General features: G+C 42.2%; 1 protein-coding gene across 2 annotated transcripts; it reads right to left on the bottom strand.

Moving 5' to 3' along the window:
* Positions 1-38: 38 nt before the first annotated feature.
* LOC146574314 (zinc finger protein 385A-like) lies at positions 39-27,677 on the bottom strand. 2 transcript variants are annotated; one of them, XM_085273885.1, is made up of 8 exons: positions 27,202-27,677; positions 12,280-12,425; positions 8,222-8,332; positions 3,249-3,429; positions 2,741-3,070; positions 2,078-2,265; positions 1,901-1,987; positions 39-1,786 (listed from the first exon to the last, which is right to left on the bottom strand). In XM_085273885.1, exons 1-8 carry the CDS (start codon positions 27,212-27,214, stop codon positions 1,559-1,561), a joined length of 1,284 nt encoding a protein of 427 aa, XP_085130011.1. In that variant the 5' UTR covers positions 27,215-27,677; the 3' UTR covers positions 39-1,558. The 2 variants fall into 2 exon arrangements, with proteins under 2 accessions (XP_085130011.1, XP_085130012.1); XM_085273886.1 differs by lacking the exon at positions 27,202-27,677 and adding an exon at positions 23,214-23,632.
* Between the last annotated feature and the right edge of the window lie 302 nt (positions 27,678-27,979).

Below are 27,979 nucleotides of genomic sequence, written 5' to 3'. Positions count from 1 at the left end.
TTAAAATAACTGGAAAACAAAACACCAGTCACCACTCGTTACAACCATGAATTCAGTTTAATGATTTTTTTTAATATATATAATTTTACTTAGACTCAACATTTAGGAATCCCAGACTTGAACCATTTATTATTATTATTATTATTTATTAATCTACGTTTACAGCAACGTTTCAGTATCCTAATCCTAAATAACATTTATCACATTTGAAGACATTTTTTATTGCAGTTGACAAGAAAAGTTAGCAGGAGTGCTTAAAGTATTGCTACAGTTTCCATTTCCTAAAGCTTCCCTCTAAAGTTTCGCAAGCCAACAGTTTTCACTGGGATACTTTGGGTGATGCAGATTGGAGCACACGAGGCAGAGCAGACAAACAAAACATTTTTATCCCAACACAAACCTGCAACACTGTCAAAAAGGTTTTTTTTGCATACAACTTCTCATCTGTGCATGTGGTCCTTTTTGCTTCAATGCTGGTGTCTTTCATCACACTGTTTCCACTTCATTCAGATAGTGGTGAAATGCAGTCTTTTTAATGTGCACAAACTGCAATAGAAGCCATGAGTCAACGACTGTCCTGCTGTGCTCGGCATGTGAAAGTCAGTCCATTAAGACACTGAAAAGTTTCTGTTTTGCACAGTGTTGTGTAGATGATAAAATAATGAAGACATTTTCACTTATATTTCTCACCGCTTGTGTGCTTTGTGAGACTTTTATATACACGATCTGTGATGACTTGGGGATAATCAGAGGATCATCAGAAAAACAGTTTAGGGGATTTAAGAGACTTAGCACGGGTATTTCCTCTTGTTCTCTGTTTCTTATAAAGTCTAAGCTTGTGTTTCCTCTTAAAACGCTAAGAATAAACACCAAGAGCTGCATAGTGCATCTGTAGCCAATGATCTATGATTACCATTACTTCATAATCACTTCTGCTTTAAGACTTCCTGTAAGAACTATGTATTTCCTGTTCTTCTTATCACTCCTTATTTCTGTAAACCTGACACAATACAGACAAAAGCCAGCTGTGAAAATGTTTGCCAGAAACTGCAGACATTGTATCAACACTGTGGGCACCTTTTTCTTTTCATAGGCTACAAAAGCAAAAAAATAAAAATAGAAAAAATTACAGTGGTACAATCCACTATACCTTTACAGCTACAGTATGGATACCAACTAACATCAGAGGCAACTACTACACCTAACTGCAGCAGGCATGTTTGTTAACGTTTGGATATGTAATGAATCCTTGCAGATGAACCATAAACTTAAGAGAGGTAGGGTTTTCAGTCCAATGTAGTGGATCTTATGACAGATGCAGGTATTTAGTCAGCTGCAGACTGGAGGATGCTGAAAGAAGTCCATGCTTGATGGAAACTGGAGAGGATGGAAACATATATTTTGCTACACGATGCGCCATTAAGAGCCATGTTCATGTTTTTATCATCCTGAAAAACCAGCTGGAGAAACACCAGCTGGTTTGGCTCTTGATGGCACGCGGTTGCCGGCCTCCGATTCACAGTGTGCTTCTTCCTGATTTGTCCTCGCTCTTTCAGCATTAATAAGGAGTGAAGAGGATTGGCCCGTGTGTGGTGCGGATGGGTCCTGGGGCTGGCCTCAGCAGGCTGAGGGGTGTTCCCTGTAGGAGGTGGTGATGAGGGTGAGGATGGGAGGCTGGGCCGGGAGGACGTAGTGCCAGCTGATTTGAGGACGCTGCTGCTGCCATTGCTGCAGCAACAGCCAGAGGATTTGGTAAAAGTCCAGCCCCTAGGGTTTTTGGAAGTTCCTTTAAAAAACAAACAAATAGAAAAACGACTTGTTGATCCTTTTAAGATTAAACCTAAATGAGGATGAATTTATGAGGGAGAAGTGCTGCATGTAAATAAAAATGAGCATGTACCATAAAGTCTGTGCGCTTCTTGTGCCGACTGAGAAGAGGATTAGGTTTCCCTGCGACTCCATCGCGGTGCCTCCGGCTAGATATATGCTGGAACATTAAATAAAAAAAAAAAAATCAGATATGGGATTTCTCGTCATATAATCCACTCAGGATCTATTTTGAGCTTTTCTTCCTCACCTGTTTAAGCTGCAGCTCAGAGTTGACTCTGACGTTGCAGATCTCACAGTGGAAGGTGCGTTCCTGAGTGTTAGGGTCTGAGGAGAGCTCCCCTCCCTGCTCAGGGCTGGGTTTAGGACCCAAGCGTGGGTAAGCTTTAATCGGTCCCAGTCCACTTCGAGCCTCCAGAATAGTTTTGTGTTTGGTACCTGGGAACAACAAAAAGAATACTAGAGTGAGCATCTTCCAGGATTTTTTCCCCTTCAATGTTTTTCTCTGTTGCCTCTTTGTTGTTGTTGTTTGTCTGATGTTTCCACGAGCAAGAGTCTCCCATATGGATAAGAAGTTGTTCAAGTGGTTGAAATAAATAATAAGCTTTTTAAACTTCCAGAGGATTATGTAACAAGACTAAAAGCTCCAGAACAGCCAGTAAATGGACTTTATGATAGAGAATTGAGTGAGAAAATATTAAGTGTAGGTGCTGTGTGTTAAGGTTTTTATCAATTGCCATTTACCATGTTTTAATATGACATTCTCACCACTAAGTGGCAGTAACGCAGCTGCTTCACGTCTTCAAACATAACACTCAGAACAAGTGAAGAATAACTTCTAAAGAGGCACGCTTCAGTGTTTCTGAAGACGCTTTGAAAGCTGCACAATTTGTCCACTTCCCCTGGGACTAACCTTTGTTGTGTGCCTCCAGTTGTGAGAGGGAATTAACAGCCACTTTGCAAAGGGAGCAGTAGAGAAGCTTTTTGGCTTTCTCTTCCTCCGACTCTCCTGAAGATGGGCTGGGTGCTGGGGACGGGGTGTCAAGAAGACCAGCTGCTGCTGGTGCTGCTGAATCTGCAGAGGGTGTACTGAGGGCTGCAGAAGGGGAAGGAGACAGTGGCAAAGGCGTGTTGACAGAAGGCAAGAGGGGGCACTCTGTATCTGCTGAGCTTGGTGTGGAAGTAGGAAGGCAGCTGGGGGTTGACGGTGACTCTTTAGAGTTGGGACAGGACTGATTGTCATCTGAAAACAGCACAAAGATCTCTTGTTAGTGAATAATTTAGGAAAAAACAAAATCAGCAATAAAATGAACCTTCTGACTCTCCTGATGCGAAAATATATTATTTTAGATAAACCAGTTTGCCAATACTTTCACTTTACATTTCATGACAGGTTCCTGTATTTGAGAGGCGATGCTCACCCTGTTTATTGTTGTTAGGATCAGGCTCAGGGCTGGATGGTAAAGGGCCTGGAGGTGAGGGTGAAGCAGGAGGGGGATGGTGTTGCTTGTCACCATCTTGGAGACGGGTTGTTTTGGAAGTCTCGATACCCTTCACCCTTCGAGCATGACGGTTCCCTTTATAGTGGGCTTCTGCCTGGCTCTGAAAAACAAGAATAAAGCACATGGCACTTTAACATGGCATGTTCATGTCCTTATTTCCAAATGCCCACCACCTTGGTTGTCTTTTCTCCATATTGAACCAAGCAGACTCTAATAGATCATCAAGTGAAGTGTCTACAAATAGTAACACACACATAATAAACCCTAATCAAACTGTCTGTTGAGCTGTTTTTTGTGACGGGTGATGGTGCACCACTGATGAGGCAGTCAGCAAAGATTAGTCTCCAGAATATTCTTGTCTTCCTTCAGCACTGCTGTAATCACAGCACTGGCCTGCTGAGCTGATGATGATTATTGAGTGGTGGGATAATCTGAAATGGGCTGGGGGGATGTGGGTGAGGTGTGACAGTTGACAGTCAGTTGCTGGGCAAAAAGTTTGCATCCACGAGTGTGCACTTAAGAGGATCAGTTCCAAGCTGATCCTCCAAGGGAGCCATTTAAAGATCTACTGTGGGGATGTCGGATTTTACATTTCAGTTTTCAAGATGCAACAGGAAACAAGTTATCTATTATAAGTCTGCCATTTCCTCACTTCCTCCCACCTACGAAGTGAAGGATTCCCTGGAAAACACACGGATTTAACGTGTAATGTGTGCACTTTCACAGCCATATCAGAGCTGCATTAAGGTTCCTTTTGCAGACATTTTATATGTCAGTTATATGGCTTCATCACTGAGGCTTTTATTGCTAGAAGGTCCCAGAAAAGACAATATTTCATGAGCTTTCCACTTTCTACATTAGCCGTACTTATTTTAGTTGTAACTGTTTATTTTTTAGAGCATTGAAGTCACAGCTTATTCTTTTGAGCTTTCAGTGTAACCGGCAGCTATTCAGACCATAGCTTCCTGTTCTGTCTTCCAACTGTACAAGTTCCTGTACTAGAAACCTCTCTACAGATTTTGCATATTCATAAACATTATCTTTTTTTTGTGGTAGAGGTTAAGGTTTGCGGTTACAATTATTACAAATATGTCCGCTGGGCACTAACCTCAATGCCCTTACTTTCTGCCTCATTACACAAAAGGTTTGTTGTGCTGGTATTTAACTTTGGCATTTGATGTAAATCATGTGGTGCATGATTTACATCCGAAAATATTCCCCGCTGATACGGAAATCAGTGTAAGCCTCCAAGTTCAGATATTACTGTCCATGTCACCATCAAGTGAAATCAAAGGAAAGGGTGAGGTGTTAGGGTACAAATATAGTTCCTGTAAGCTCCTTATATGACACTGTGTGTGTGACTCTATGTGCATGTGTATGCTCATGCAAACACGTTCTGGAATTAGATCTGTTTCATTATGTCAATAGAAAGGCTGAGAAACCCACATGAGGCGTGTGCCAGGTACATGTTGGGGCTCTGAGGCAAAGGGTCGACTGGGACGTGTCCAGCGTGCCTCTGTAAGCCTGTGGTATTAACTGCCAATGATAGTTACCCATATAGCCCTCATCCTGATTGGTGATGACAGAAAGGCAGATATAGCTCTGCTTGTGTAACTCTACTCCCCCAGCTGGTGCTTCCCTGCAATTAGGCAGGAGATGAGGGGCCTACAACTCGACAAACAAAGGACAGTAGAGAGCTGAAATAGCCAGTGGCCTCTCTTGTTGTAACCCAGGCTCTGTGCTGCCGGCCTTCATGTTTTGTTTTGTTTTGTTTTGTTTTTTATCTTTTTATGCAACCCAATAGTTTTCTTGCTGCTTGTGCTTGGATACTTTCACTGTCCTAATGACCTTCAATTTCAAGAAATCAATGAAGGGCTGCCATCCATTCATGCATAAAAAAATCCTGACAGCATCAGAAGTGGGGGCACAGTACATTACAGGATCCAAAGCAATTGATGTCAATGAGGGGTTTTTATGTAAGAAGAAAGGTAAATAATACAGCATATGATAAAACAGAAACTATGTTTTAGCAGGTGAAATGGATGGAGAGAAGCTGAGTGAGAGCCAACGGAAAGGAGAATTTAGATGAATGAAGAAGTGGGAATGGGATTTAAGGAGAAAATGAGAGCAAGTGAATGTCCCTAAAATCCTTTTTCTCTCTAAGCAGGATGTGCTTTGATGTTTTATCTATAAACCGACAAAAGGCACTGAAAGCAGATAGAGCTGGTCTAGCAGCCAAATCTACTGAGGACAGACAGCAGTGACAGGAAGAGGGGGTGGAAAGAGGCTTGAGAGGTGGAGAGAAAGACACGGTATAGAGTATACCCCCACAGAGGGAGAAGTGGAAACATGAAAACCGATGAGGAAAAAGAAAAGACAAAAGTTGCCAGACGGATGGGGGACGGTAATGAAACATGATTTTGCATTTGCCCGAGGAGGACAAGGAGAGATGGGGAAAGGGAGAGAGGTGTCCAGCATGTTACAGCAGTGGTGACGATGGCTAATGCAGCATGGTGTGACGTCAACCTTGCAGCAGAGCAGAGCTGAACACACTGGCAGGCTAATTTGTCCTCTGTGGCCTTAAATGAATTGCGGCGTTATAATTACAGCATGTGGGACTACAGTGGAGCAGCAGTGATAGGCACCTGACTCCCAGTGACCACCATCAACAATTTGCTTTCGCTTCGTATTCCCTTAAGAGCCATGGCACAGACCAGACAGCATGAGTAAGCCAAGTACAGCACTGTAAATAGAGTATTCCTTCATTATTAAAGAATGTCCACTATGCTTTAAGCTCCCAGACTCTCAGGTTACTCTGGAAAGTGTTGTAGAGCTGCAGCAGAGCAGATGCACGCTGCCAGCTCATGAGTAAAGCAGCAGGCTGGACAAACAGGTGGCTCAGAATTGGAAGTCCCGGGCACATGATAAGCCACGCACACACACCTGCACAAGCATTTTCATACATGCACATTTCAGTGGACGCACAGGTATGCAAATGAGAACATGGTGAAGAGAATCAAAACACTTCCCTATTACACGTACCCCACCCCCATAATACTAATGATAATGTTGACCATGTGAGAACACGCAAGGTTTGAGCAGGGGAGATATAATTAAGCGGCCCCTCGCAGAGAGAACGGGGCAGTGTTACACAAGTTTCACATGACTCCCTCCTTGCCTGTGTCCTTTACACACCACTGCATTTAGAGTGAAAGTATTTAGCACTTGGTCCCTGCAATCCAATCATATTTTTAGCCAGGCTTGTATATCAGGCTTTTGTTTGATTTCTGCTCATGTTTTAGGTTAGAGGTTACAGCAGTAAGTCATAAAGACCAGGATTTTTCCATCCTTGAAAGCTCTGTCAGCGTCGAATGCATCGATCATTCAAATGCAGCCCCAGCGTTTTGTTGACAAGACAAGATATTTGCGTCTTCAACTGACGTGTTTTTTATTTCTGGGATTATTTCACTTTTTGCACATATATTGGTGTTAAATAAATACAGAAATGTAGAGATACAGCTTGAGAAGAAGTGTGCTCACCAAGAAATGGGCTGTCCAAATACATATTTTTTCATGCAAAGAAAGTCCTATATCATTAAAATGTATTCCCTGTGCTCACTCACTGTAACAGACCCAGCAGTAGACAGGCGCAGACTCGTCGGGCATGTCATCCAGTAGCTGCCCACATTATGAATGACTTGCTTTTCAACTTCAGTTAACACGACTGCCTCCTTAATGGGGGACACTCCAATATTTCCTCTAAAGTTTCATCACTTCAGGCCTCTTTTATTTCAGCCCCCCTTTCCTTGCGTTGGCATAGGCGCCAACTGTTAGTCATAATGTGCCACAAATGTGCCCCATCAGCAATACAGAAACTTCTAGGACTCCATCCTCCTGCTTTACTGTAACCAGCAAACACGTCGTACAAATGTCAGTTACAGCCTCGTCAGAGTGGGATAAAGAACAGTTATAGTCACAAGGTGGCCGTCAACAGCTAAGAAATGTTTTTCAGACTTCTGTTTGCACAAGTTAAAAAGACAAGTTTTTGGATAATCAGGAACTTATCTGAGACAACATTCCTTTGAAACTTTAATACTACCATGTGTGTGAGAATTCCAGCAGAAGTGAAGCAAGCAGGTATATCTCTCCCTTCCTCCCCCCCACACTTTTTGGTGGACAAGCTAAAAATGGAGCTGCTAAAGTGTGAACTAAGTTTTCACCTTCTCCAGCTGTGCAGTCAATCACCAACCAACTTCAAGTCCAGACTGCAGACTTTTTAGGTCATGTGCAGTGAATACAAGTTCAATTCTGGATTGAAGTAATTCAGATATTCATTATTTTAACATGATGTCTTTAACCAACTAAGTTTCTATTAACCCCATCCTTTTATTAACTGCTACACCCGCCAAACTTTAAAATCCTGCAGCAACACTACTCAAAATTCTTAAAGCAAACCTTCTGAAATACTGGGCTAACAAGCCTGGCACTCAAAACTTTCCCAAATCCAATAAAAACTAGAAGCAGAGGTGTTAACATAAGACTAAATTTTATTATAGAAGCATTCAGCACTGGTTTCCACAGTGTGGTAAAGCACTCTACAGTGGATGTGCCACCGCAGACTTAAGCTTTTAGCTATTTAATCTGAAGGTCTCTGCATAAAAGGACACACAGGTGCTGATGTAGCAGGTTGAGGAACTTGATTAATAATCCAGGTAAAACTAGGATGCTTTTGCGTTTGAGTGTCACTTTTTCCCCAGCATCCTACTCACCTAAGCTAAGCCGGTAGAAAAAAAAAGCTGCTGTTTGTGTTGTGAATTTTGCAAGTGGTCAGTTAGTAGGATTTTTATGGCCATGAAAGCAACCCTGTTCTGGAACTGCTTAAGCTGCCATACCTCTGAGTTGAAGCGTATTTGACAGACGTTGCAGGAGATGATTGGCCGCTTTGTCTTCATCATAGGTGGCCCAAAGGTGTGCGTCATCACAGCCTTTTGGACAGGGTCCATCTGAGGAGAGACAGCCCAGAGGTCACATCAAAAATTCAGCACCACAGGAGAAATTCAGAGGCCAGTGCTTCTCCTAACTGCAGTGCACTCAAAGGTTCAGCCAAGTGAATGTGGATGAGAGAGAGAGAGAGAGGCGCTGAAGAAAAAGTGCAGGTGAATGACAGCCTCTGAAGGGGAAGAAAGGCTGGGAGATAAAATAGAGTTGGGGAAGAGGGAAGTGAAGAGGGAGCAGTGATTGATGCGGACAGGAAGGTGTGTGTTTTCTCTGCAGCAGCTGGTGCTGCTGTCTGTGCCTGAGTTCTTGGGTGCCGTTCAAACGCTTTAATTCATGTTAGGGTTAGAGGGGCCTAATTACAGACTCGCAATCTCCAAGAATTTTACACTGCTATGTGTGCAGAAAAAAAGCTCCTTTTTTTAAACCTACATACCAGTGTATTACAAGAAGCAGTAATTTCTCCATGCAGTACTCTGAAAAGATAGAAGCTTTTCTTTGGATTTTGCTGCATTTTAGATGATTGTTTTTTAAGCAAATAACAGCGGAGTAAAAGGGTTAAGGGGTTACCACAAGATGAGACATTAATATCATAGCTACAGGCAGACATGTGATGAGTTCCAAAATAATAAAAATATGACTCTTAACTTAAAAAAATATGAATATATATATATATATATATATATATATATATATATATATATATATATATATATACACAAAAGTTTATTCTGTTCATCTGGACGTAGCGTTTTCAGTGGGAGAAACGTTTTGTTACTCGTCCAAGTGACTTCTTCAGTCTCTATCTTTCGACCATTTCTCCAACTTTTGGAGATTTACTTACCTGGATGATTGAGCATGCATCAAGACGTGCATATATATATAATACCCATGTTTGTCATTTCCAGAACAAGGAAAAATATGCCATGTCATACTCTTTACTGCCTCATTTTTAGACAACTGCATTGGAGTCGTGTGAGCTCTCTGACCCTTTGGCAGGGTTTGGAAACCGCAGTGCTGGGTGTTGCCCTCATTAAGCAGCCAAAACTCCACTGTGGTTTTACTCCACCTCTCATCTCCTTCTCAGACTGGATGCATGCTGCCAAATGAGAGACTGTTTACACTGTGAAGCTGCAGGCACCAGGGGAAATGGTGTAATTGGTCTGAGGACTTAAACTGGGTGTAAATCTATTGTTAGAAATATTTACAGACTTAAACGTCTTTCCCCCTCTTGCCTGTGACGTCAGCTCTTCGGTTTATCTTTCGACTGTTTTGTGCTTTTCATGTGGAGACCTGCAGCACCTCCAAATTTGTTTTGTTTTCATCTGCTCAGTTGTCCGTGTGCCAGCGCTGCGTCTGGGTGAGCTCAGCGCTCAACCTGTCTGTTGTGCATATGGGTATGTATCTGGGGCCTTTTAATGTGTGCGTGTGTGTTGTGTCTTTCTCTGTAGTCTCCCATCACTGCGTGTCATTCGCTGCCTTTCTTTGACCACCTGTTCTCATCAGGATCTCTTTCTCTGTCCCAACTCTTATGACCTCATTAACCTATTACTCCACTTTTCATCTTCTCTTTCACTCTAACTCTCCTCATGTAGTCGAGCTTTTTCTGCACCAGTAATTCACACTTTATAGATGCTTCCCACATATCTGGCTGCATATAAACCTTTTCTTTGGATACACCACATAACCATATAGCTTAGCTGACAGAGAGCTTAAAGAATCTTTAATTGCAATCAACAGCAAATCGATTGGTAGAAGCATGCCCATTAAAGTTGATTTAGATAATATTTCATAATAAAAGGCTGGAAGCGTTTCATGATAGGATTGCAAAGCATCTTTGTTGAAAGAGGTGATGTTTTACATTATAGGACACAGAGTTCTATTCAAAAATTTATCTTCAGCATCTAATGGGAGCATCAAAAACACTTTAGGAAGCAACTTCACCAAAACTGGTTAAGTAGCCGTGCAAAGGTTTTTAGATTTTGTCTGTGGATCCCTGGTGTTTTGTTGCTTTAATCAAGAAATCTAAAGAAGACAGGTAGGTACATTCTTGTCCTCCAGATTGTGTCCTGCATTTCTGCTTTGCTCATCAGTGCAGCAAAAAATGTAATTTCTGCTACAGGGGCTTTTGCAAGTCATCATTGAGAGAAGATAACACTGAAATCATCAGCTGCCACAGCTTAATGTTGATGGAAATTGAGGAACAGATATGTCACCTGCTGTTGACTTCTTAGTGCAAACGAACGTCCCTTTCCAAACCGAACGCAGTTAAACAAGAACACGATGTCAGACTGAATTATGAAGTGAAACCAAATTTGCACTTGAAGTCTAATTATCGAGCTCCCGGCAGTCAACAAGGCTGTCTGACATGGGAATACTGAACTCCTGGCTGAAGGTTGTTTTCTACAGTATTAAACAAACTTTTATAAAATATAAATACATTGCCTGGATGTGGCTCTTGTCCTCTACGTTGCATAACACAAAACTGGCTTTTCTGTTAACAAGTTATAAAATGTTTCTGAATGCAGCACTCTTCCTCCTATAACAACAGGAGGACTAAGGAGTTGGATCTAACTAAAGCCACTTTCACACGTGAACATTACAAAGACTCTGTTAGACATTTGTGTTCTCACATGCACCTGTGCAGGCTAATGTCTAGAGAAGTGTGAGGGTGCAGCGCATGTGTAAAAACAGCTTGATAGCTAGTGTATGTCAGCATCTGTTTTTATTTCTTGTGCAGAGCAGTGTAGCTCTTGACTCTCTTATGTACTGTAGTACAAATTTACTGAGAATTCATTTTCCCCAAAAAACTAAAAAAAAGCCAGCTGTGCCACCTCTTCAGAGCCTCAGCAACTCTGCTCTATTCACCCAGGCACCCAGATGAACAGTAGCATTTTTATGCCTAAATTAACTCTTTTTTTGTCATTGTTTGGACCCTATTATTACCATAATTATGTGAATTGAATGGGAACGGCAGATTGTTACCATGGAAATGTGTATTTTTTCCCCGCTGAAGTGTATAAAATAAGGCAGTCTTCATTTTTGTAAAACAGCCTGAATTGTTTTGGACTAATGACCTAGGACTGCGTGGCTCTAAAGAGCAGTTTAAAGAGCTCTTACCACACAGCGCAGTACTGTGCAGTCTCAGTGCAAGAAGGCTGGATCTACTGTAGGCTCTGCAGAATGTTAAGTATTTGGAAATTGCCTGTAAACCTGGTGAGGTTGACCTGACTCCAAACAGGACCATAACTCAGTTTGAAGCAATAATCACTGTAATCAGCTGTTTTTGTCAGTTTGCCTTTCACTGTGTCCTTTAAGCTCCCGCAGCCTCTTATCTTATATGATGACAGTAGATGTTGAAGTGACTCACACAGAGTGTTTTAGTATTGTGGACTTGTATAAATTTTTACTGTGCAGACAGAGAATGATTTGCATGAAAGTGCTGTGGGATTAGTGGCCACACTCAATGCCCTTGATGATGAAGGATGAATCATAAACCTGCACAAGGGTCATTCTGCCCGAGTTGACTGATTGTGTGTGTGTGTGTGTCTGTGGGTGGCGCTCGCCCGTCCCCTTTTGTCACCACGATGACCTTCACATGAAACCCAATCTAGAAATGTGAGGGAGGTGGAGAAAATGCTGACTGTGGAGAACAGCCCGTGCCTCTTATACGATTGATTAGCTGTAACTCATTTTATTGCTGTAAACCACCCGCTTGGGCATTTTCTCAATTATACTGAAACTCACTGTGCTGAATAAAAAGCAAACAGCTGTCACCTTATTATTTTGTATTAGACACCATAAATCCCTTATCAGTTTATCACTTGTCTTCACTCGAGAGGCTCCGGAGCCACAACTGAATACCAACTCTGTCTCCTGTTAAGTGAAACAAACTGATAACAAATCCCAGGCGCTGCCTGTGCGCATATGCACAGGAATGTCTGTGAGCACTCACTGTGTTAAAGTTGTGGAAGAGGCCGATGCTGGCTGGGTGAGGCGATTCCAGGGGGAACTGGAGGAACGGCTTCATATCCAGTGGAGGTGGGATGACAGGTGGGCTCCTGAGGAAGGCAGGGACAGGCCCTGGGCGGTTTACACCTCCTGCGGTAGATATGCAAACAATGATATTAAAAAACCTATAAATAATTACATATTCTAGTAAAAGACGGCAACCATAAAGCGTTCTTCTTAAAGGAGCAGTTTGACCTTTTGGAAAACGAGCTTACACCAGGGATGTCAAACTAATTTCACATGATGGGCCACATACAGCCCACTTTGATCCTAAGTGGGCTGGACTTGTGAAATCCCCCCTTTCTGTCACTGTAAGGAAGTTTAACTACACAGTTAATCCCTGTAATGTCTTAAGATAAGAAAAAGAAGTAAAGTCTCAATAGTATGTCTCATTTTTTAATAAATGCTCTTGTGTAAAATAAAACTGTAAGTAGTACTCTTAAAGTGTAAGAAATAAATGTGCAGCTGATTGCCCACACTGTCCTTTTATTATAAAAGAAAGTTTTTGTTAATTCACAGAAAAAGCTCTTTGAAATTTCTTGATGCTTGCTCAAACGTCAAGGCATGAAAAAACAAAACAAAACAGGGACTCTTCAGTGGTCTGACGTCATCATCAATACCAGATCTGGGCCAAGAATGAATATTATGACAGTTCATTAATGAGTTTTTGAAATGATATCATGTTGGACGGGTGCCGCCATTAAAATCAAAGCAAGGAATGAACTCTGTATATAACTCTGAACACTGAGCTGTTTTTTTCCAGAAGTGTCAAAACATATCCAACAATCTTACAACAAGTTCTAACACATCTTTTCTTTCACTGTATCAAAACAAAATCTGCTGCTTCCCTCATCCTCTGTGCCTTTTTTCACATTTGAACCCCACTCATCACCCAAACCTCTCCTCTCTTTGCTTTTGCTGCTCACTTTTCTCTCAGTAGTTGCTCAGCAGCACTGAATGCCTGCACTTGAAGACTTTTCTGTGATGGGCAGGAGAGCTAAGCTCCTTAAGCCTCGCAGCTCGGGTGCTGCAGATATCTGTCTTTTCTCCATTTCTCCCAGTGTCTCTGTCTCTCGCACCGAGCACAGTTTTCTATCCTTATTTCATGGTCTCTTATTCTGTTTGCCTGGCTCTCTATCCCTCATCTGTACTTCTTCTCACTCCAGCACCAGTTCTTCCATTCCTTCTTCTCATCATCATCCTCTTTCTGTTTTCCACCTATGCTTCCACTACTTATTCTTCTCCAGTGTAAAACCAGCAGGACACTTCAGGCCCAATCTAGCTACCCAGAGAGAATTTGTATAATCTTTTCTCTTGAGATTATATGCAGTCATCTCCCTTTATTGCTGCCTCTTTGTGATGACTATAGGCTCCTTAACAGTTTTGTTAGTTTTGAAAAGAAAATTGGTCACTTGTCAAAACGAGGGGAAGAAAAGACTATTTTGGTATCAGAGGAGGCTCCCGTCTCTTACAACAGGGGAGACATAAATAATTTACTGTCAGGATCAGAAATAGATGGAGGGGAAAGTCTGTACTTTTGGCATTCCTCTTCAGGGTGTTTCAGCGTCCTTGGGAGGCTGTGACAGGTAAAGCTGAGCTGTAGCTGTTGTTAATCATGTGTGAATACTTTTACATGTGCTGCATGAGAAGGAGAGTGTTTGATATTATGGGAAAAAAATAGGTGTAAGGCTACAGGTTGCAGTTTAAATGTCCTTCAGACATAAATGGTGGCCATTATCACCTCTTTAAAACAAACGCAGCAAGATTTGTGAAGGATAAAAAAAAAAACTGGAGTGACACATCTAATTTCAGACGACATACCATCAGGAAGGCATGAGTGACTGCCCAACAACAGATACTGAGAGAAGGAATATAAACATCTATCTCTCTATATATCTAGCTTGCTAGCTATATTCCTTCCTTTCCTCCTTCTTTCTTAACAACAATTCTCAGTAGGCTGTTTAAATGATGCTCAACTGGTACTGTGAGGCCCAAATATGCAAAAAGTTGCACAATTAGACGTTAACCAGGGCAGCGATGGATCCATGGTTTGAAGCCGATTATGTTAAATTGTGACGCTGCCATTTGAATATTGCAGCAGAGCTTTCAGACCAAACAATGATTCTCCAGTCTTCAATTTTACAATTTTGGTGAGCCTCAGTTTCCTGATAGGTGACAGGAAGCAGGACTCGGTGTGGTCTTCTGCTGCTATATCCCATCTTCTTCAAGATTTAACATGTGGTGCTCTTCTGCATAGCATATATGCAAAGAGCGGTTATATCCGTTACTGTTTCCTTCCTAGGCTGCTCACTGGATCTGACACCAACAACCACGCCATGTTTAGAATTACTTATATCACCTTTCTTCCACATTGTCATTCGATTCACACTTCAGCAGGTCGTCTCGACCATGTCTCGACCCTGCGAATAGCTGATTAGATATGCTTTCATGAAGGTTACGTGTACCTAATGAAGTGGCTGGTGAGTGTAGATGGGACAGACCTGTCACTGTATTACGAGGTCATTACTGGTTGTGTGGCTGCACAGTAAAGAGACTGTCTGTGGCCATGAGTTCTCTCGGTTCTCATTCACTAGTTTGCAGCATGATTTTCCGTTTGTGAAATATTCCAATTTATTAGTCACATGGAAAATTAATCAGGGAATGCCTTGAGCCAAGGCTACTTGGTGATTGACCAGCTGCTGCTGTATGACCATGTGGTGTCTTTGGTTTCTCAGTGAGAATCCCCTTCCACTTGTAGTATCTGGTTTAATAAAAAGAGAAAAAAAACAAAATGATGAACAAAAAAATCATCGAGTTGAAGCAAGAGCTCATAAACCAGTGGGAGGTGTCCAAGCGGCTGCACCCGAAGCAGTAGCATTAGTAGCGTTTTGAGAACTATTTTCAGACATGGATTAACATGAGGCAGCAGGATGTATTCACAGCCACAGGACTGTGTTTGTGTAAATGAGAAAAATGTTCATGAACATACCACCAAGCTATTTTAGTGGGCGGGTGCTAGGGTTAGGGTTACATGCAGCATACTGTAAATAATACTTATTTCAAGCATCAGTTCACCACTCTCCTTCTGCCTATTACACTTAAAATTCTGTTTGTTCTTTATTCGATCAAAAGGGTAAATTTTAAAAAGTAGAAACTAAATTGAATGCAATTAAGCACAGTTTAATTCCCTGCCAAGCAAATAATAGGACAATAGTGTCTCAGCTGAGTGGAGCGATGGAGAGACATCATCACTGTGTTTCCTCTTGGGCTGGTGAAATGTATTCCCGGCACGTTTCTGGTAAATCCACAGCTCATTTTACGCTATATTACAATTTAAAGGTCAAAGAACGTCTTCTATAGTAAATCTGTATTTACAGTGCAGACACAGTAGAGTGCTACATTAAAACAATGCTGCTCATTGCTTTTAGTGCCACGTTCTGCACCAACCAATTCGGCGTGAGCGTAGCAGCATCGTCCCCTGACCTACCCAGCTCCTGAGTGATATACAGTGACATCAGATAAGAGAATGCCACGACCATGCAGGGAGAGAGAGCATTGATTGGACACATTCTGAGGAGCATTAAAGTGTTAAGATGCTGCCAAACTCCATAAATCCAGTTCTCACCATCTACAGCTCCTTTTCTCCACTGAAATGAACAGACAGCACCGTCATCTCACTGATTTACTTCGCCCCCCCCATGCAAATGTGTGAGAAAGAGATCAATGTCTGTGTAATAGCTTATTGAATTTTTGTGTAGATTGTGCGAGAGAGGTAGTTGGACAGAAATGAAGAGAAGCAGAGGAGGGACAAAAAAAGAAAAGAAAAAGGAAAACAGACAACCAGAGATGGAATCTTATCTCCCCCGTTAGGTGCACACACAGGCGTGCGGTGCACACACCAGTATGCTGTGACTAAGGCTTCTCAAATTGGCAATTCATTTAGCCAATTTAGGTTTAATGATCATAGAGGTAATGTCAATGTCAGTGGCGTCGCAGGAGTCTCTCTGTATTCCCTGCTTGCTTCCATCTTCGTGCTCCATGATGGGACCGGGAGGGAAGGGGATGGGAGATTGTGTGACATGCTGTCTGCCAGAATGAAGTCTGATGAGAGGCAAAGACACTGCAGGCTCCCACCAAAGAAAGAAACCTTTATCCAGGCCCGTTAGCTCCACGCTCAAGAGGACCGGCACACGATGCCAGCCGCGTCACATCTGCATCTAAATGGCCTGCTGTGCACAGATAATTCTGAAATGAGCGTCTGTGGTGGATTAACCAGCCTGCCTCCTGACAAAAACCCCCTTGCTGTCACTGCAGCAGAGACAAAGGCAACCGTGTGGTGGAAGGGTGTCTAATAACCAGAAAACCACTGGGCTCACTGCATTTGGGTTTGGCTTTCACCCTCAGGTTGAAGTACAAAGGAATGCGAGACAGAGCTGATCCAACATTTGGTCGCAGATGACACCACTGGTGTATCTGTGATTCACGACTAACATTTTCAGTTTTGTAGCTGAAATGCTGAGTTGGTAATTGCCACACTTTGGCAGAGCTGACATTAAAACCAATCCTAGAAAAAAAAGAAAGTCATGCAACTGTGTTTAAAGCTCCAACCTTTAAAGAACCACAGTGCTAACTTTGTCGTGAATGCAGAGGGAAGATGGGTCTGTCTTAGTGTCGCATACTGCTGCTGTGAAGGACTGAGCATGAAATCCAATTTACTGCGGCTCAGCTTACCCTCAAGTCAAAGGCAGCTATTTCAACCTAAGCGGGGGGACAGACGACGGTGCACACATTCACATTCGCACACAAACCTTTGTAGTCTGAATAGATGATGCTCTAAAAAAAAGGGTAATTTATGGGCTGGGTTCTGATTAATGTTGTGTTGGTCTGTGTGAGATCTGGAAAGGACACAGCGAAGAGGAGAGTCAAGTGGTTGAGAAGGAGAACACATTTGATTTCACTCTGCACTTTGTTTTAATGATAGATGCTTTGCGCCCCAGTGGCCAAGCTTAAATGCCGCCTCCTAGAGAACTCTCTGAAGTCCTCTTTCAGTGGAAACGTGTGTGTGTGTGTGTGCCTGTTATGCAGTGCTCTTGAGATTCCTTAGTCCTTCTGCAGCTCCAGTCTCTGATTTGATGCAGTGTTTGTAATTACCAAAGACTTTTTTTCTTCCTCTGCAGATTTTTCACTGCTCTCATTAAAATTAAAAATTATTCTGTAATGATGCAGGACATTGTTTTGTCTGGATATTTTCCTGTAAATAATTTCTCAAGTCTTTTCACAGTCTTTCCCCATGAAGAGGTTAAGAAAAAAAAGTGACTATCAAGGAACTGGAGATGATAAGCTGAGAACTAATGGCCTGAACTGAGTGGTTCAAGTCGAGTGAGCGAGAAAAGGAGGTCTGGACAAGGAGGCGAAAGGAAGGCATCAGAGGAGGGGGTGGGGGTTGTGGGGGGAAAGAGCCGCATGTTTTGAGGTGAGTCCAAGGTGACCAGAGGAGGTAAAGAGCCATGTCGACCTGCAGGTTAATGTACAGAACAAAGGCCATCTGCTACCTAAAGGAAGCAGTCGTACTCCATGTAGCTGAACCACAGCGTGGAACATGCTGGTTAAAAACATTGCTTTAAAAATACTGAAAGGAGTCAAGTCAAGTAGGCTACAGCTGTTGCAAAGGGTTAACCTCTGCAAGTCACATGCAAAGCGTACATGGATGAGCAATTTCATGCTATGCCTCTTCTAGTGGGTCAGCTACATGCCATGACTTGCTTTTGGTAGAAGTCAGTTTAACTGTGTATCAGAGTACAAAGTGTCTCCTGTGAGGTGTCTGCGCAATCTGCTTAAAGCTTACCCCAAAGAGTATACAGTAAATATGATGTAGGTCTGTGACATCACTCAATTCTTTGTTGACAACAGTTTTTGAAGCCTCAACAAGGACTGCATCCATATTGCATCCATATTGTTTTTCGGAATTTTATCTAAGAGCCAGAAGTGACACTATATGGAGAAAAAGGTGAGATGCTAATTTATCAGCTAATGCTGCAAGATCAGCTAATAGCAAAGATATCTGCTTAATACTATAATTTCATTCACTTAAACTGGAGCTCAGAACTCTTTGATGGTGAAATTAACCACACAGCAAGCCAATTATTTGCCATGTGACTATTAAAATTAGGGGCGATCGTGGCTCAAGAGTTAGGCGTTCACCTTGTAATCGAAAGGTTGCTGGTTCGAGCTGTCCCCAGCTTGGACAGTCTCAGGTTGTTGTTGTGTCCTTGGGCAAGACACTTCACCTGTTGCCTACTGGTGGTGGTCAGAGGGCCCGGTGGCGCCAGTGTACGGCAGCCTCGCCTCTTTCAGTGCGCCCCAGGGTGGCTGTGGCTACAATGTAGCTTGCCATCACCAGTGTGTGAATGGATGACTGGTTGTGTGAAGTGCTTTGGGGTCCTTTGGGACTAGTAAAACGCTATACAAATACAGGCCATTTACCATTAGAGGAGGGTGGATCAGTCCAAATATTGATCATTGATAGAAACGAATGCTGGCATGGGCATCTGATAGAAACTAGTGCGACAGGATCAATACAATTTTTGTGGTGGTGGAAACAAACTTCCACAGAAACCAACTCACCAAATACTAATAAATGAACCTTAAGAATATTAGTAATATATGTTCATTGTCTCACTTGCTACTGATTATGACAGGCTTTTCTTTTGCAGTCTTTTCACCAGAAGTGTTCGAGTTTGCTAGATGTCAGCCAAGAAACTCCTTGATGAACTCCTAGCCAAGGAGTGTCCAACACATTTGTGTCCATGTGTTTAGGAAATTCTCCCATTAAGCCTATTGTGGCCAGAATTGCAGCATTTCAAGGTTCTGTCTTTAAGAAAAACAACAGCATTAGTAGTTTTATCTACTATACTTCCATTAAAGACACACAAAGAGTTATAATATTAATAAAGTAAAACCAAAGTCTACTTAACAAACTGGAAACAGAAGATGCATTACTATTTCTGTGTTGACATAAAAAACCATCCGTATGTCAGTTAGAAGGTCCACTTCTCCAATTAACAGCACCTTGACCTTTTCACAAGTTTCCCTTTTACCACCTACAAAGTTGACTGATACAGATATTTCCTTTTAAACTATAAGCTTTTAATGTTAAAACTGCATCTGTCTATTCAGTCTTTTGCATGGTTGTGTGGATGTCAACATGCTGCATCCTGAAGAGATTTGTTTCCTAAAAAGATTGTTGAACATCTGCCTGTTCTTCAGCTCGTGTCAGGCTTCAGCTCTTTGGGGAGTTGCTGGAAACAGCCCGAATCCAACTGCCAACTTTGTCTTTCATTGTGTCGCAGGCACCATTGAGGCTCTACCAGAGCTCTTTAGCACAAAGCTACACAGAGCAAAGTGAAGGCCATTAAGAGAACCACCAGGACAACATGAACAGCAGCCCTGCCCCACATTATTATCCCTTTTTTCCCTCAAATCATTTAAACACCTGCTGGGTGGTGGAATAATATACTACTGTAGATACAGACATACAGAAACCCGAGAACCAAAAGTACACAGAACACACAAGAGCATCCAAAGCAAACACGTTCAGTAAAAATGCACATACAAAACAATGGCATCAGACAAACAGCAGCCAGATGCATCATCGTTTTATAAAAAAGAAAACAGACAAAAGAAAGGAATACTTGATCTTCAATGCATAGAAAAGTCACAGAGAACAAAGAAGGATTGTGTGGTATACAGCTGAAATACATACAGCACAGGTTTTATTCCACAGAAGCAGAAATGACCAGTTGTATTTTGGGATTTGATTGCAGTCTAAAAGGGAGAGTGTGGTTTTATGCTATAGCATGGCCATAAAGCAACACGCAAGGGTAAGATTGAGGCGGGTGGCGCACATAGTGTGCATAACATCAGAACAATAAACAATAAACAACTGTATGATCAGCCTATGTTCTCATGCTACTTTTGGAGTCCTTAAATCAGTAAATGATAGACATTACTGTTTTGTGCTGTAGATTTCAGAGCATTTAACTGTATAATTATGGTCAACAAGGGCTCCAAACTTAATGACAAATGTGTTATTGCCTTCCAAAATGACATATGAGATTTCCTGATCTAACAGCAACATCACCTATCATTACTTTTGCTGCAGGTTTACAGACTTTAGGCATGAGAAGCGTCTTTGCAAAAATGAAAATTGGTCAATTTGGGGATTTTCAGTAACATTAATTACAGTTTATATACCAAACTGTGATCACGGTTTCTACCTCGTTTCCTGGGTCCACACTTCTGGTCCCCTCTCACAGTTCCACCATCACTCCTCTTTCATTTTGCAGTACTTACAGGTGGGTAAACAAGGCTATTGTGGCCCAGCATCACATGACACTATGTCAGACTCAGCGTGCAAAAAGCAGTGGTGATGAGCATTTTTGCTGTGACATCATACGATACCGCAGATGCTGGTGTCCCCCGAAATGACACACTCTGATTTCACTGTCCAGTGACCCATTTATGCCAGTTTGGACTAGCGTAAGGTTAGGAAGAGTTATGGGTCATTTGTGCGCAATCCTCCTCGAGCAGTTTATATAAACAAATAACAACGATACATTCAGAAACAATATGCCACTTACTGCAGCGGTTTTACTGTTATCGCACTGTAATTTAGATAAACAAAATGTAATTTCTGGACTGCATGAGCTCCTTGTGTGATAAAAGGTAGTTGTTGATGTCCTGTCTGAGCTCTGCTGCATTTACTGTCAGCATATAGCCCCGTATAGTCCTGCAGTTCTCAATCCGCTCTCTGCAAAAGTTTCAGGCTTCTTAAGCATATGAAATGTGTGTCAGGTTGTTGAACACAGAGTGGCAGCCCTCTGTCTCCATTTAAAATGCCAATACTTTTCACCCTTCATTGCATTGCCTGGATTTAAAGGTCATGTTGTTTATCGGGGTCAACGTGCACCTCTGATTCCTTTGGAGGCCACGGATGAGCGGGGAAAATTCGTCTATGTGTGTCTAGATGTGATGCAAGACGTGAACTTTTATATAGTGCTGACTGAGGTCTTTGCATCAGACTAGAGGAAGCCTTGGCTCACTTTTAAATAAATAAAAACCTCTGGGTCTGAAATATTCATCACAAAAATTACACAAGAGTTACTAAACTGTGTTCTCCACTGCTCTGCATCGAGGGAGATGAGCCAGGTTCGGCACAGTTCTTCTAGTCTGCGAGGCTCACTGTGTCAACATGTTTGATTTTCCTCCTTTCATCAAAAGACATTAAAACTAGGTGTAAATGTAGGGACAGAGCGAAGGGAGACACAGGACTGTAGATCGGTGGAGGCTTTCCCTGTTCATCCCCTCCATCTTTGCTGTTCCTGCCTTTGCCTTTCATGGTTGCTATTTCAGTATCTGGGGCTACTTCTGTCTCTCGAAGAGGAAACTAATACAGTTTATAAAATCCTATCAGCCCATGTTGTTGTGATCATGTGTCAGCGCGTTTAGTGTCTAATGCATGCAGAGTTAAAGCTTCTGCACTGGGAAAAGGATTACCACAAGCTCAAGCTCACACTCAGATCACAGGAAGACTCGAGCAGGGGTAAGAGCAAGCAAACAAAAATAAAGTAGTCAAATATTTAGTCAGCGCACACGTACATGGGACAAGGTCACAGTGGTTAATCAAATCTACTGTGAGGAAAGATGGATTAGTGTTGATAAACGGAACAAGATAAAAGGCTGGAACTGGAAAACATCATCTAAATTATATGTTTCTAAATTATACGCCTCTGCCTCACATGATTGTGTCTAAAGGATGGTTGTTTTAGCCTTTAAATAAAAGTGCGGTGCATGACATTATTGGACGGGGCATTGAAGAGCTACTGTAATATTCTGCAGATTGCAAAACATCAGCATAACTCAACTGACTGCAGTAAATGCGTTTCACAAACGTAATCCAAACTCAATTTGTGTACAAGCATACAAAACAGCCTTTATATAGACTGAAGTTGGAGTTCATTATTCTGTTGCACAAAAAAAAACACTCTGTGGCTTTATGGCACTGCTTTCTTGACCTTTTTATACTTCTTCTTAATGCTGATTTGTCCCCTGACACCTTTGAGCATTATGTTGGAGTAATGTATGTACCGACCACAGGGAAGTGAGCCAGCATTGTTGTTGATCTTAAAAATTCTCCTTTAAAAACGGAATCTAAAAGCCAGATCTCCAGTTTCCAGAATCTGTTCCGTAATGAAGCTTGCTGGCGAGGCGGAGGATTAGACTGATTAATGACATGCAGTCTTGCACCCTGTCAGTGGTGAGTGCTTTTATGCCTTAGGCCAAGAGAAACTGAGATAATTGATCACATAATGCACTAAGTTCTTTTTTAATGAAGGACTACCTCAGCTTAGGGTCATGTTAGACTACTTAAAATGAACACATTTTCATAGGAATTTGGAATATTTCCTTAATCGCCTTAATGTGGTTAAAGGTCTCTTCTCTCATTCATTTTGCAATATTCATGTTTTTTGTGGGATACATATATTTTTTTAAGACAGCATGTCCTTATTTCCTCTGGAACTGACTAAAATCATCTAATGTACACGAGCTTGGTGAGCGTGAGAGTCAAGTTCTCACACAAAGTCAAATGAACTGGAGCAAAGCGAGCCTGCTCACAAGACCCTACAGATTTCTTTCACACAGGGTGACACATTGATCACGCATGTCAAAGAAAACATCGCATAAATGCATATCAAAAGTTTGCACCATACACAAGAGATCATCTCATCAGAACAGAAATCTAACTGTGTGGAAGAAAAACAAAATCAATCAGATCAATGAGAGCACGGAGGAGGAAAAAGCCCTCCAATGCTGTCTTACCCAAGATCATGCTGTATTCTCCCACTTCTCTTTCCCACGTTATCTTCCTGCTTGACTCCTCTCCTCTTTGATCAGCTACAAGGACGACTCAAATCTTAAGCGCCCCCCTCTCTGGTTCTCAAAACTCAATGTGGAAAAGACATCCAACATCACAACCTTCACTTTGGTTCTCTACACTGTGTCTTCCCTCCCGCTCAGTGTCCCTCATCCACATTAGATAGTTCTCCTTCTTCTTCTCCTTCAAGTCTCGGTACACGTCTCAGGCAGCTGTTGCCAGAGGAGAAACACAGCAGCCTTGACTGCAACACAGCATGCACTCAATCTACTGCAATGAAGCCTGTAATTTATTCACTGTTATATATTCACTCCAGCAGGAGGAACACCAGAGAGATGGAGGCTTGCCTCACAGGAGGAACCTCTGCACTACAGCATGCCTCTCTCTCTCTCTCTCTCTCTCTCGCTCTCTCTCTCTCTCTCTCTCTCGACCATATTTTTGGGGTTGGGTATAACCTAAAGGCACCTTGCATTTCTAAGCTGTGATTGGTTGGAGGTTTAGCCAATGAGAGCAGCTGGAACTGAACATTTTCTTGGGGTGTTTGAATCAGGACGCAGACTGATAATGCTGCTGTCGATTCTGCTCTCTCCTTCTCTCCGTCTCCCTTTGTCTCCTGTTTACTATTGACGACCCCCCCCCCCCCCAGCCCAGCACACACACACACACACACACACACACACACACACACACACACACACACACACACACACACCTCTCCTCGTCTCACTTTCACTCTCATCGACAACATCTGAGATCTGTAATATGTCTTTGTGCTCTGACAATTTCCTCCTGAGATTTTCCTCTGCTCTCTCCCTCTACCTGTCTGTTGTCTGTTAGCTGTATACACAAAAATCAGCAGTACATTTTGGAAAATGCTGACCGAGTTCACGGTGTTGTTGCAGACAAGTGTGCGAAGAGACAAAAAGAAGAGCAGGCGCAGAGGCGCAGTAGAGACTGACAGCTTGAGAGACTCGATGAAGCATTGTGGGGAGGGGAGGAGAAATTGAGGTTAATGCAGACTGACTCGGGGATGAAAGTGTAAGGTGAGGAAATGTGGAAGATATGGTGAAACAGCAGGATGAAGGAGGGAGCTGACAGCTGTTTGACAGGCAGTGGCAGAGAGTGCTGAATGAGCTTAAATACTAAGCTCACTGCACGCACTCCTATACCAACATTTACCAGAACAATGAGTTTAAGGTGTATGCTGTGCTAATGGATGTGCGAGCCTTCGTCAAACACTTTCTCACAAGATCGGGCTGTCACATGAACTCTTTTGTTCGGGCTTTAGGCAACACGATCTGGTCCATTTTTACATAATTAAACAGTCATCCTAAAGTAAGTCAAATAATGCTGCGTGTCAGTCTGTTTGTGTTTAAGTTTGCTTGAACCCAGGGTAGAGTTTGTGTGTGTGTGTGTGTGTGTGTGTGTGTGTGTGTGTGTGTGTGTGTGTGTGTGTGATAAGGTTTCCTCATTAGTAGAGTCAGCCTGAATAATGCAGGCAGGTGTAATGTTGTGGCCAATGGGCCAGGTGCTAATATGGCTGTCTGAGGGTGGAGGGTCAGACACAGCATGACTTTAATGGATGTCACCATGGGAAAATGAAATCGGACCTCAGAGCTCATGTGACGAACCATCCCATCTGTGTATGTGTGTGTCTGTGCGTGTGTGTGTCCTTGGGGATTTATGCTAAGTCTTTGCCTTGTCTACTTAATGAAGAGCCTTTCTGGTTTTCGGAGAACAAAAAGTTCTGTCAGTGTGAAAGAATATCTTTGCTGAATTGATCAATTATACAGTGGATTTAATGACAACTCAAATGGATTATTTAAAGTAATTTTTAATCATTATTCAAATATTTCTTGAACATTTATGAAGAAAGTTTTCACAGGAGTCACTCCATGATTCAGTAGCTTGTAGAACCACTTTTAGCAGCAATAACTTTGTTTTCTGTATAATTTTATCAGTCTGTCACGTCGTTGTGGAGGAATTCTGGCCCACTTTTCTTTACAGTGCTGCGTCATTTCAATGAAGTTTCCAGGCATTCATTTATGCACCTGTTGGACTCTAAGTCTGGCATATGACTGGACTGTTGCAGCTCCTTGATTTTTCTCTTTTTCAGCCTTTGTGTTGTAACATTTGTTGCTGTGCTTGGCATCATTCTTCTGTTGCATGAACCAGTTTCAGTGAAGGTTTAGCTTTAACCTGTAGAGTCTGAGGTGTGGCTCTTGGGTTTTGTGCTGTTTCTCTGAGCATAGCACAGTCTGACCATGGGGTGAGTTTCCTGGGATGTCCAATCCTGGGAAGATTGTGGGATTGTAGCATTGTGGCAAACCAGCAAACTGCCTTAATACCAACTTGTATGGAGGTGCTCACACTTGCTGATGATCAGTTAATGAAGTTTGATCAGCTTCTACTTACCCAGTGAATTTCTATAGTAGCAGGAAGGGTGTACTTAGTCTTTTACACGACTCGTACGGCTCCCATTATGTTTAGAATAAAGTATTAAAGTTTTGATCAGTGTTTAGTTGCATACTGTTCATTCAGTAGTCCTGTGTACTGCATACTGTCCCGGGTGGCCATGACTGTATCGACTGATTTGTCAAAAAGTCCAATTTAGGTTTAATCTTTAGCGGTGAGGCCTGAAGTGTTGTGCTAGTCCACCTCAGATAACATTAGAATAGCCATAAGCATATACTTAACGTATACGTAACCCAATACAGGCTATTGTGCCAAACAGACGATGCAGATGAAGTAAATGCAAATTATGTCACACTCAGCATAAGTGTCTTTTTGTTTGTTTGTTTTTTTTGTTCTACATATGAACTACATACTAACTTGAGCTACGCTTAGTTATAAAGCTGTATAATGTAAAGTGTATTTCTGCACTGACGTGATGAGAGAAGATCTACTGAATTTACTGCACCGTGGAGGTTAAAATGGGCTTGAATTAACTAAATGACTAACATGCACTGTATATAAATACACACAAACAGGCACACACAAGGACACACACTGGACTAAACACAGGTCTGTGTAGAGTAAAGGGGTACAGGGCACTTCATCAGCACGTGTGTTGTACATTACAGTGCCCTCTGATGGGGAAGGGGCAAATTATATATGTTAATATTTTAGTGTTATTAAAGCATTTTTTATGTGATCATAAACAAATAATTTCATTTGCACTTACTACATTTTTAACCAGATTAAGACAAATACTTGGAATAACTATGATGGAAGGTAATGGGGATTCAACTAAGGATAATGTGAGCAGAGGCCAGATGTGCAATCAGTTCCCTCTATGTAAGCACCCAAAAACTGGTGTCTTATACTTCACATGCTATTAACCGAGACGCCAGAGTGCTTTAGATTCTGTTTATTACTACTGCTGTATATATGAGGAATCAGAATATGCTGACATTGGGCACACAAGAATTACCCCCACACAGCTCTAGCTGTGACTAGCCTTCACTTTAATAACAAACATTACTGATATCTTTTGTGTGTCCACAAGCTTTTCCGTTCTGCTTATCAATTTGTTTAAGGATGTCAGGGAAAACAAAAGTTCTGTTCTATCTATTCACGCCAAAGGTTGCTCTCTTTCTTTCTCCTCCTTCTATGCACCTTCCTTCTTCCATCATCCATTTCCTGCATCATATCAGTGAAGTGTGTAAAGGGTCACACCAAGTGTGAGTGCAAAGTCTTATCTGACCCTACGTGCTGATGTTTGCAGGAGACTGGCCTAACTTTCATCAAAGAGAGAAACCTTCAAAGCCTCGTGTAGCCACTGTCACTCGCTCTTTATTTCTGCTCAGAATATTGCAGTAATGAGGGGATCCCGGCTTACCCAGCCTCTCAGTTCTTCTTAAGCTGATCAAAGGAAGCAAACTCAGGCTGGTGGGTGTTTTTGCATTGCTCAGTAGTCTGTTATGATCTTACCTGAGCCCCACATTGGTTGCTTCTGCACTTCGCGATGCTCAATGCGATCCAGCTCCTTTGACCAGTAGAGAGTCCGGAGGTCAGTGTGTCAGCCAGCGTAAAGTACCACAGAGATGCCGTCCTCTTTGAGTGGAATAAAAAAAAGTATGCTCACATTATTGTAGAAATATAAATAAATAAACACTCAGCGTCGTGAGCGCAGAACTGGCAACAGTCAGCTGGGGAGTGAAGAGGGAAATGCTCGGTGCAGACAGCCACATGCCCACAGTGTGGCTGCATCAAACTACAAGCATCTTGATGTTCAGCTTCTTCATCTTCGGTTCTCTCGCTCTCTTTATCCTCTTCGTTTCAAAAAGCTTCTAATACTCTGTGTCTGTCTGTATTTTCTCTGTGTTTTCCTTTTATGCTGTCACCTCTTTGCCGGGAGTGAAGGAAACAAGTGCACAAGATTCCAGTGGCTAATTCTGCTTCTTAGGACTGGGGAACCTAATATGTGAGGACAACTGTGGAAGGAGGGAGATACAGGCAGAGAGGGAGTGTGTGTACGGAAAAGGAGGGGCAGGAGAGAGGAGGGGAGACCCAGCAACGGATGGCAGATCAGAGGGAATAAGGACTGTGTGTGTGTGTTTTGAAGATGGTGGAAAGTCACTGAAACTTGAAAGAAGTTGTTGACATGGTGAAGCAAAGGGAAGTGTAATTGGTGGATGAAACAGATGGCTTATGGACAGATAAACTGTGTATTCTTTTTGCTTGTTTGATCTTGAAACAGGTTCCCACA

Source organism: Mchenga conophoros, linkage group LG5 (assembly GCF_057382185.1).
Source record: "Mchenga conophoros isolate Kocher_MC1m ecotype Shallow Benthic linkage group LG5, M_conophoros_male_GT1.1, whole genome shotgun sequence".
Lineage (NCBI taxonomy): Eukaryota > Metazoa > Chordata > Actinopteri > Cichliformes > Cichlidae > Mchenga > Mchenga conophoros.
This window is presented reverse-complemented; position numbering and strand designations above follow the sequence as displayed.

Bases quoted from the DNA above. Each gene is read 5' to 3' on its own strand.
- LOC146574314 (XM_085273885.1), bottom strand. The intron at 3,430-8,221 runs GTATGGCAGCTT...CTTGTTTTTCAG, and splicing joins AAATACGCTTCAACTCAGAG to AGCCAGGCAGAAGCCCACTA. The intron at 3,071-3,248 runs GTGAGCATCGCC...TGCTGTTTTCAG, and splicing joins TCCTAACAACAATAAACAGG to ATGACAATCAGTCCTGTCCC.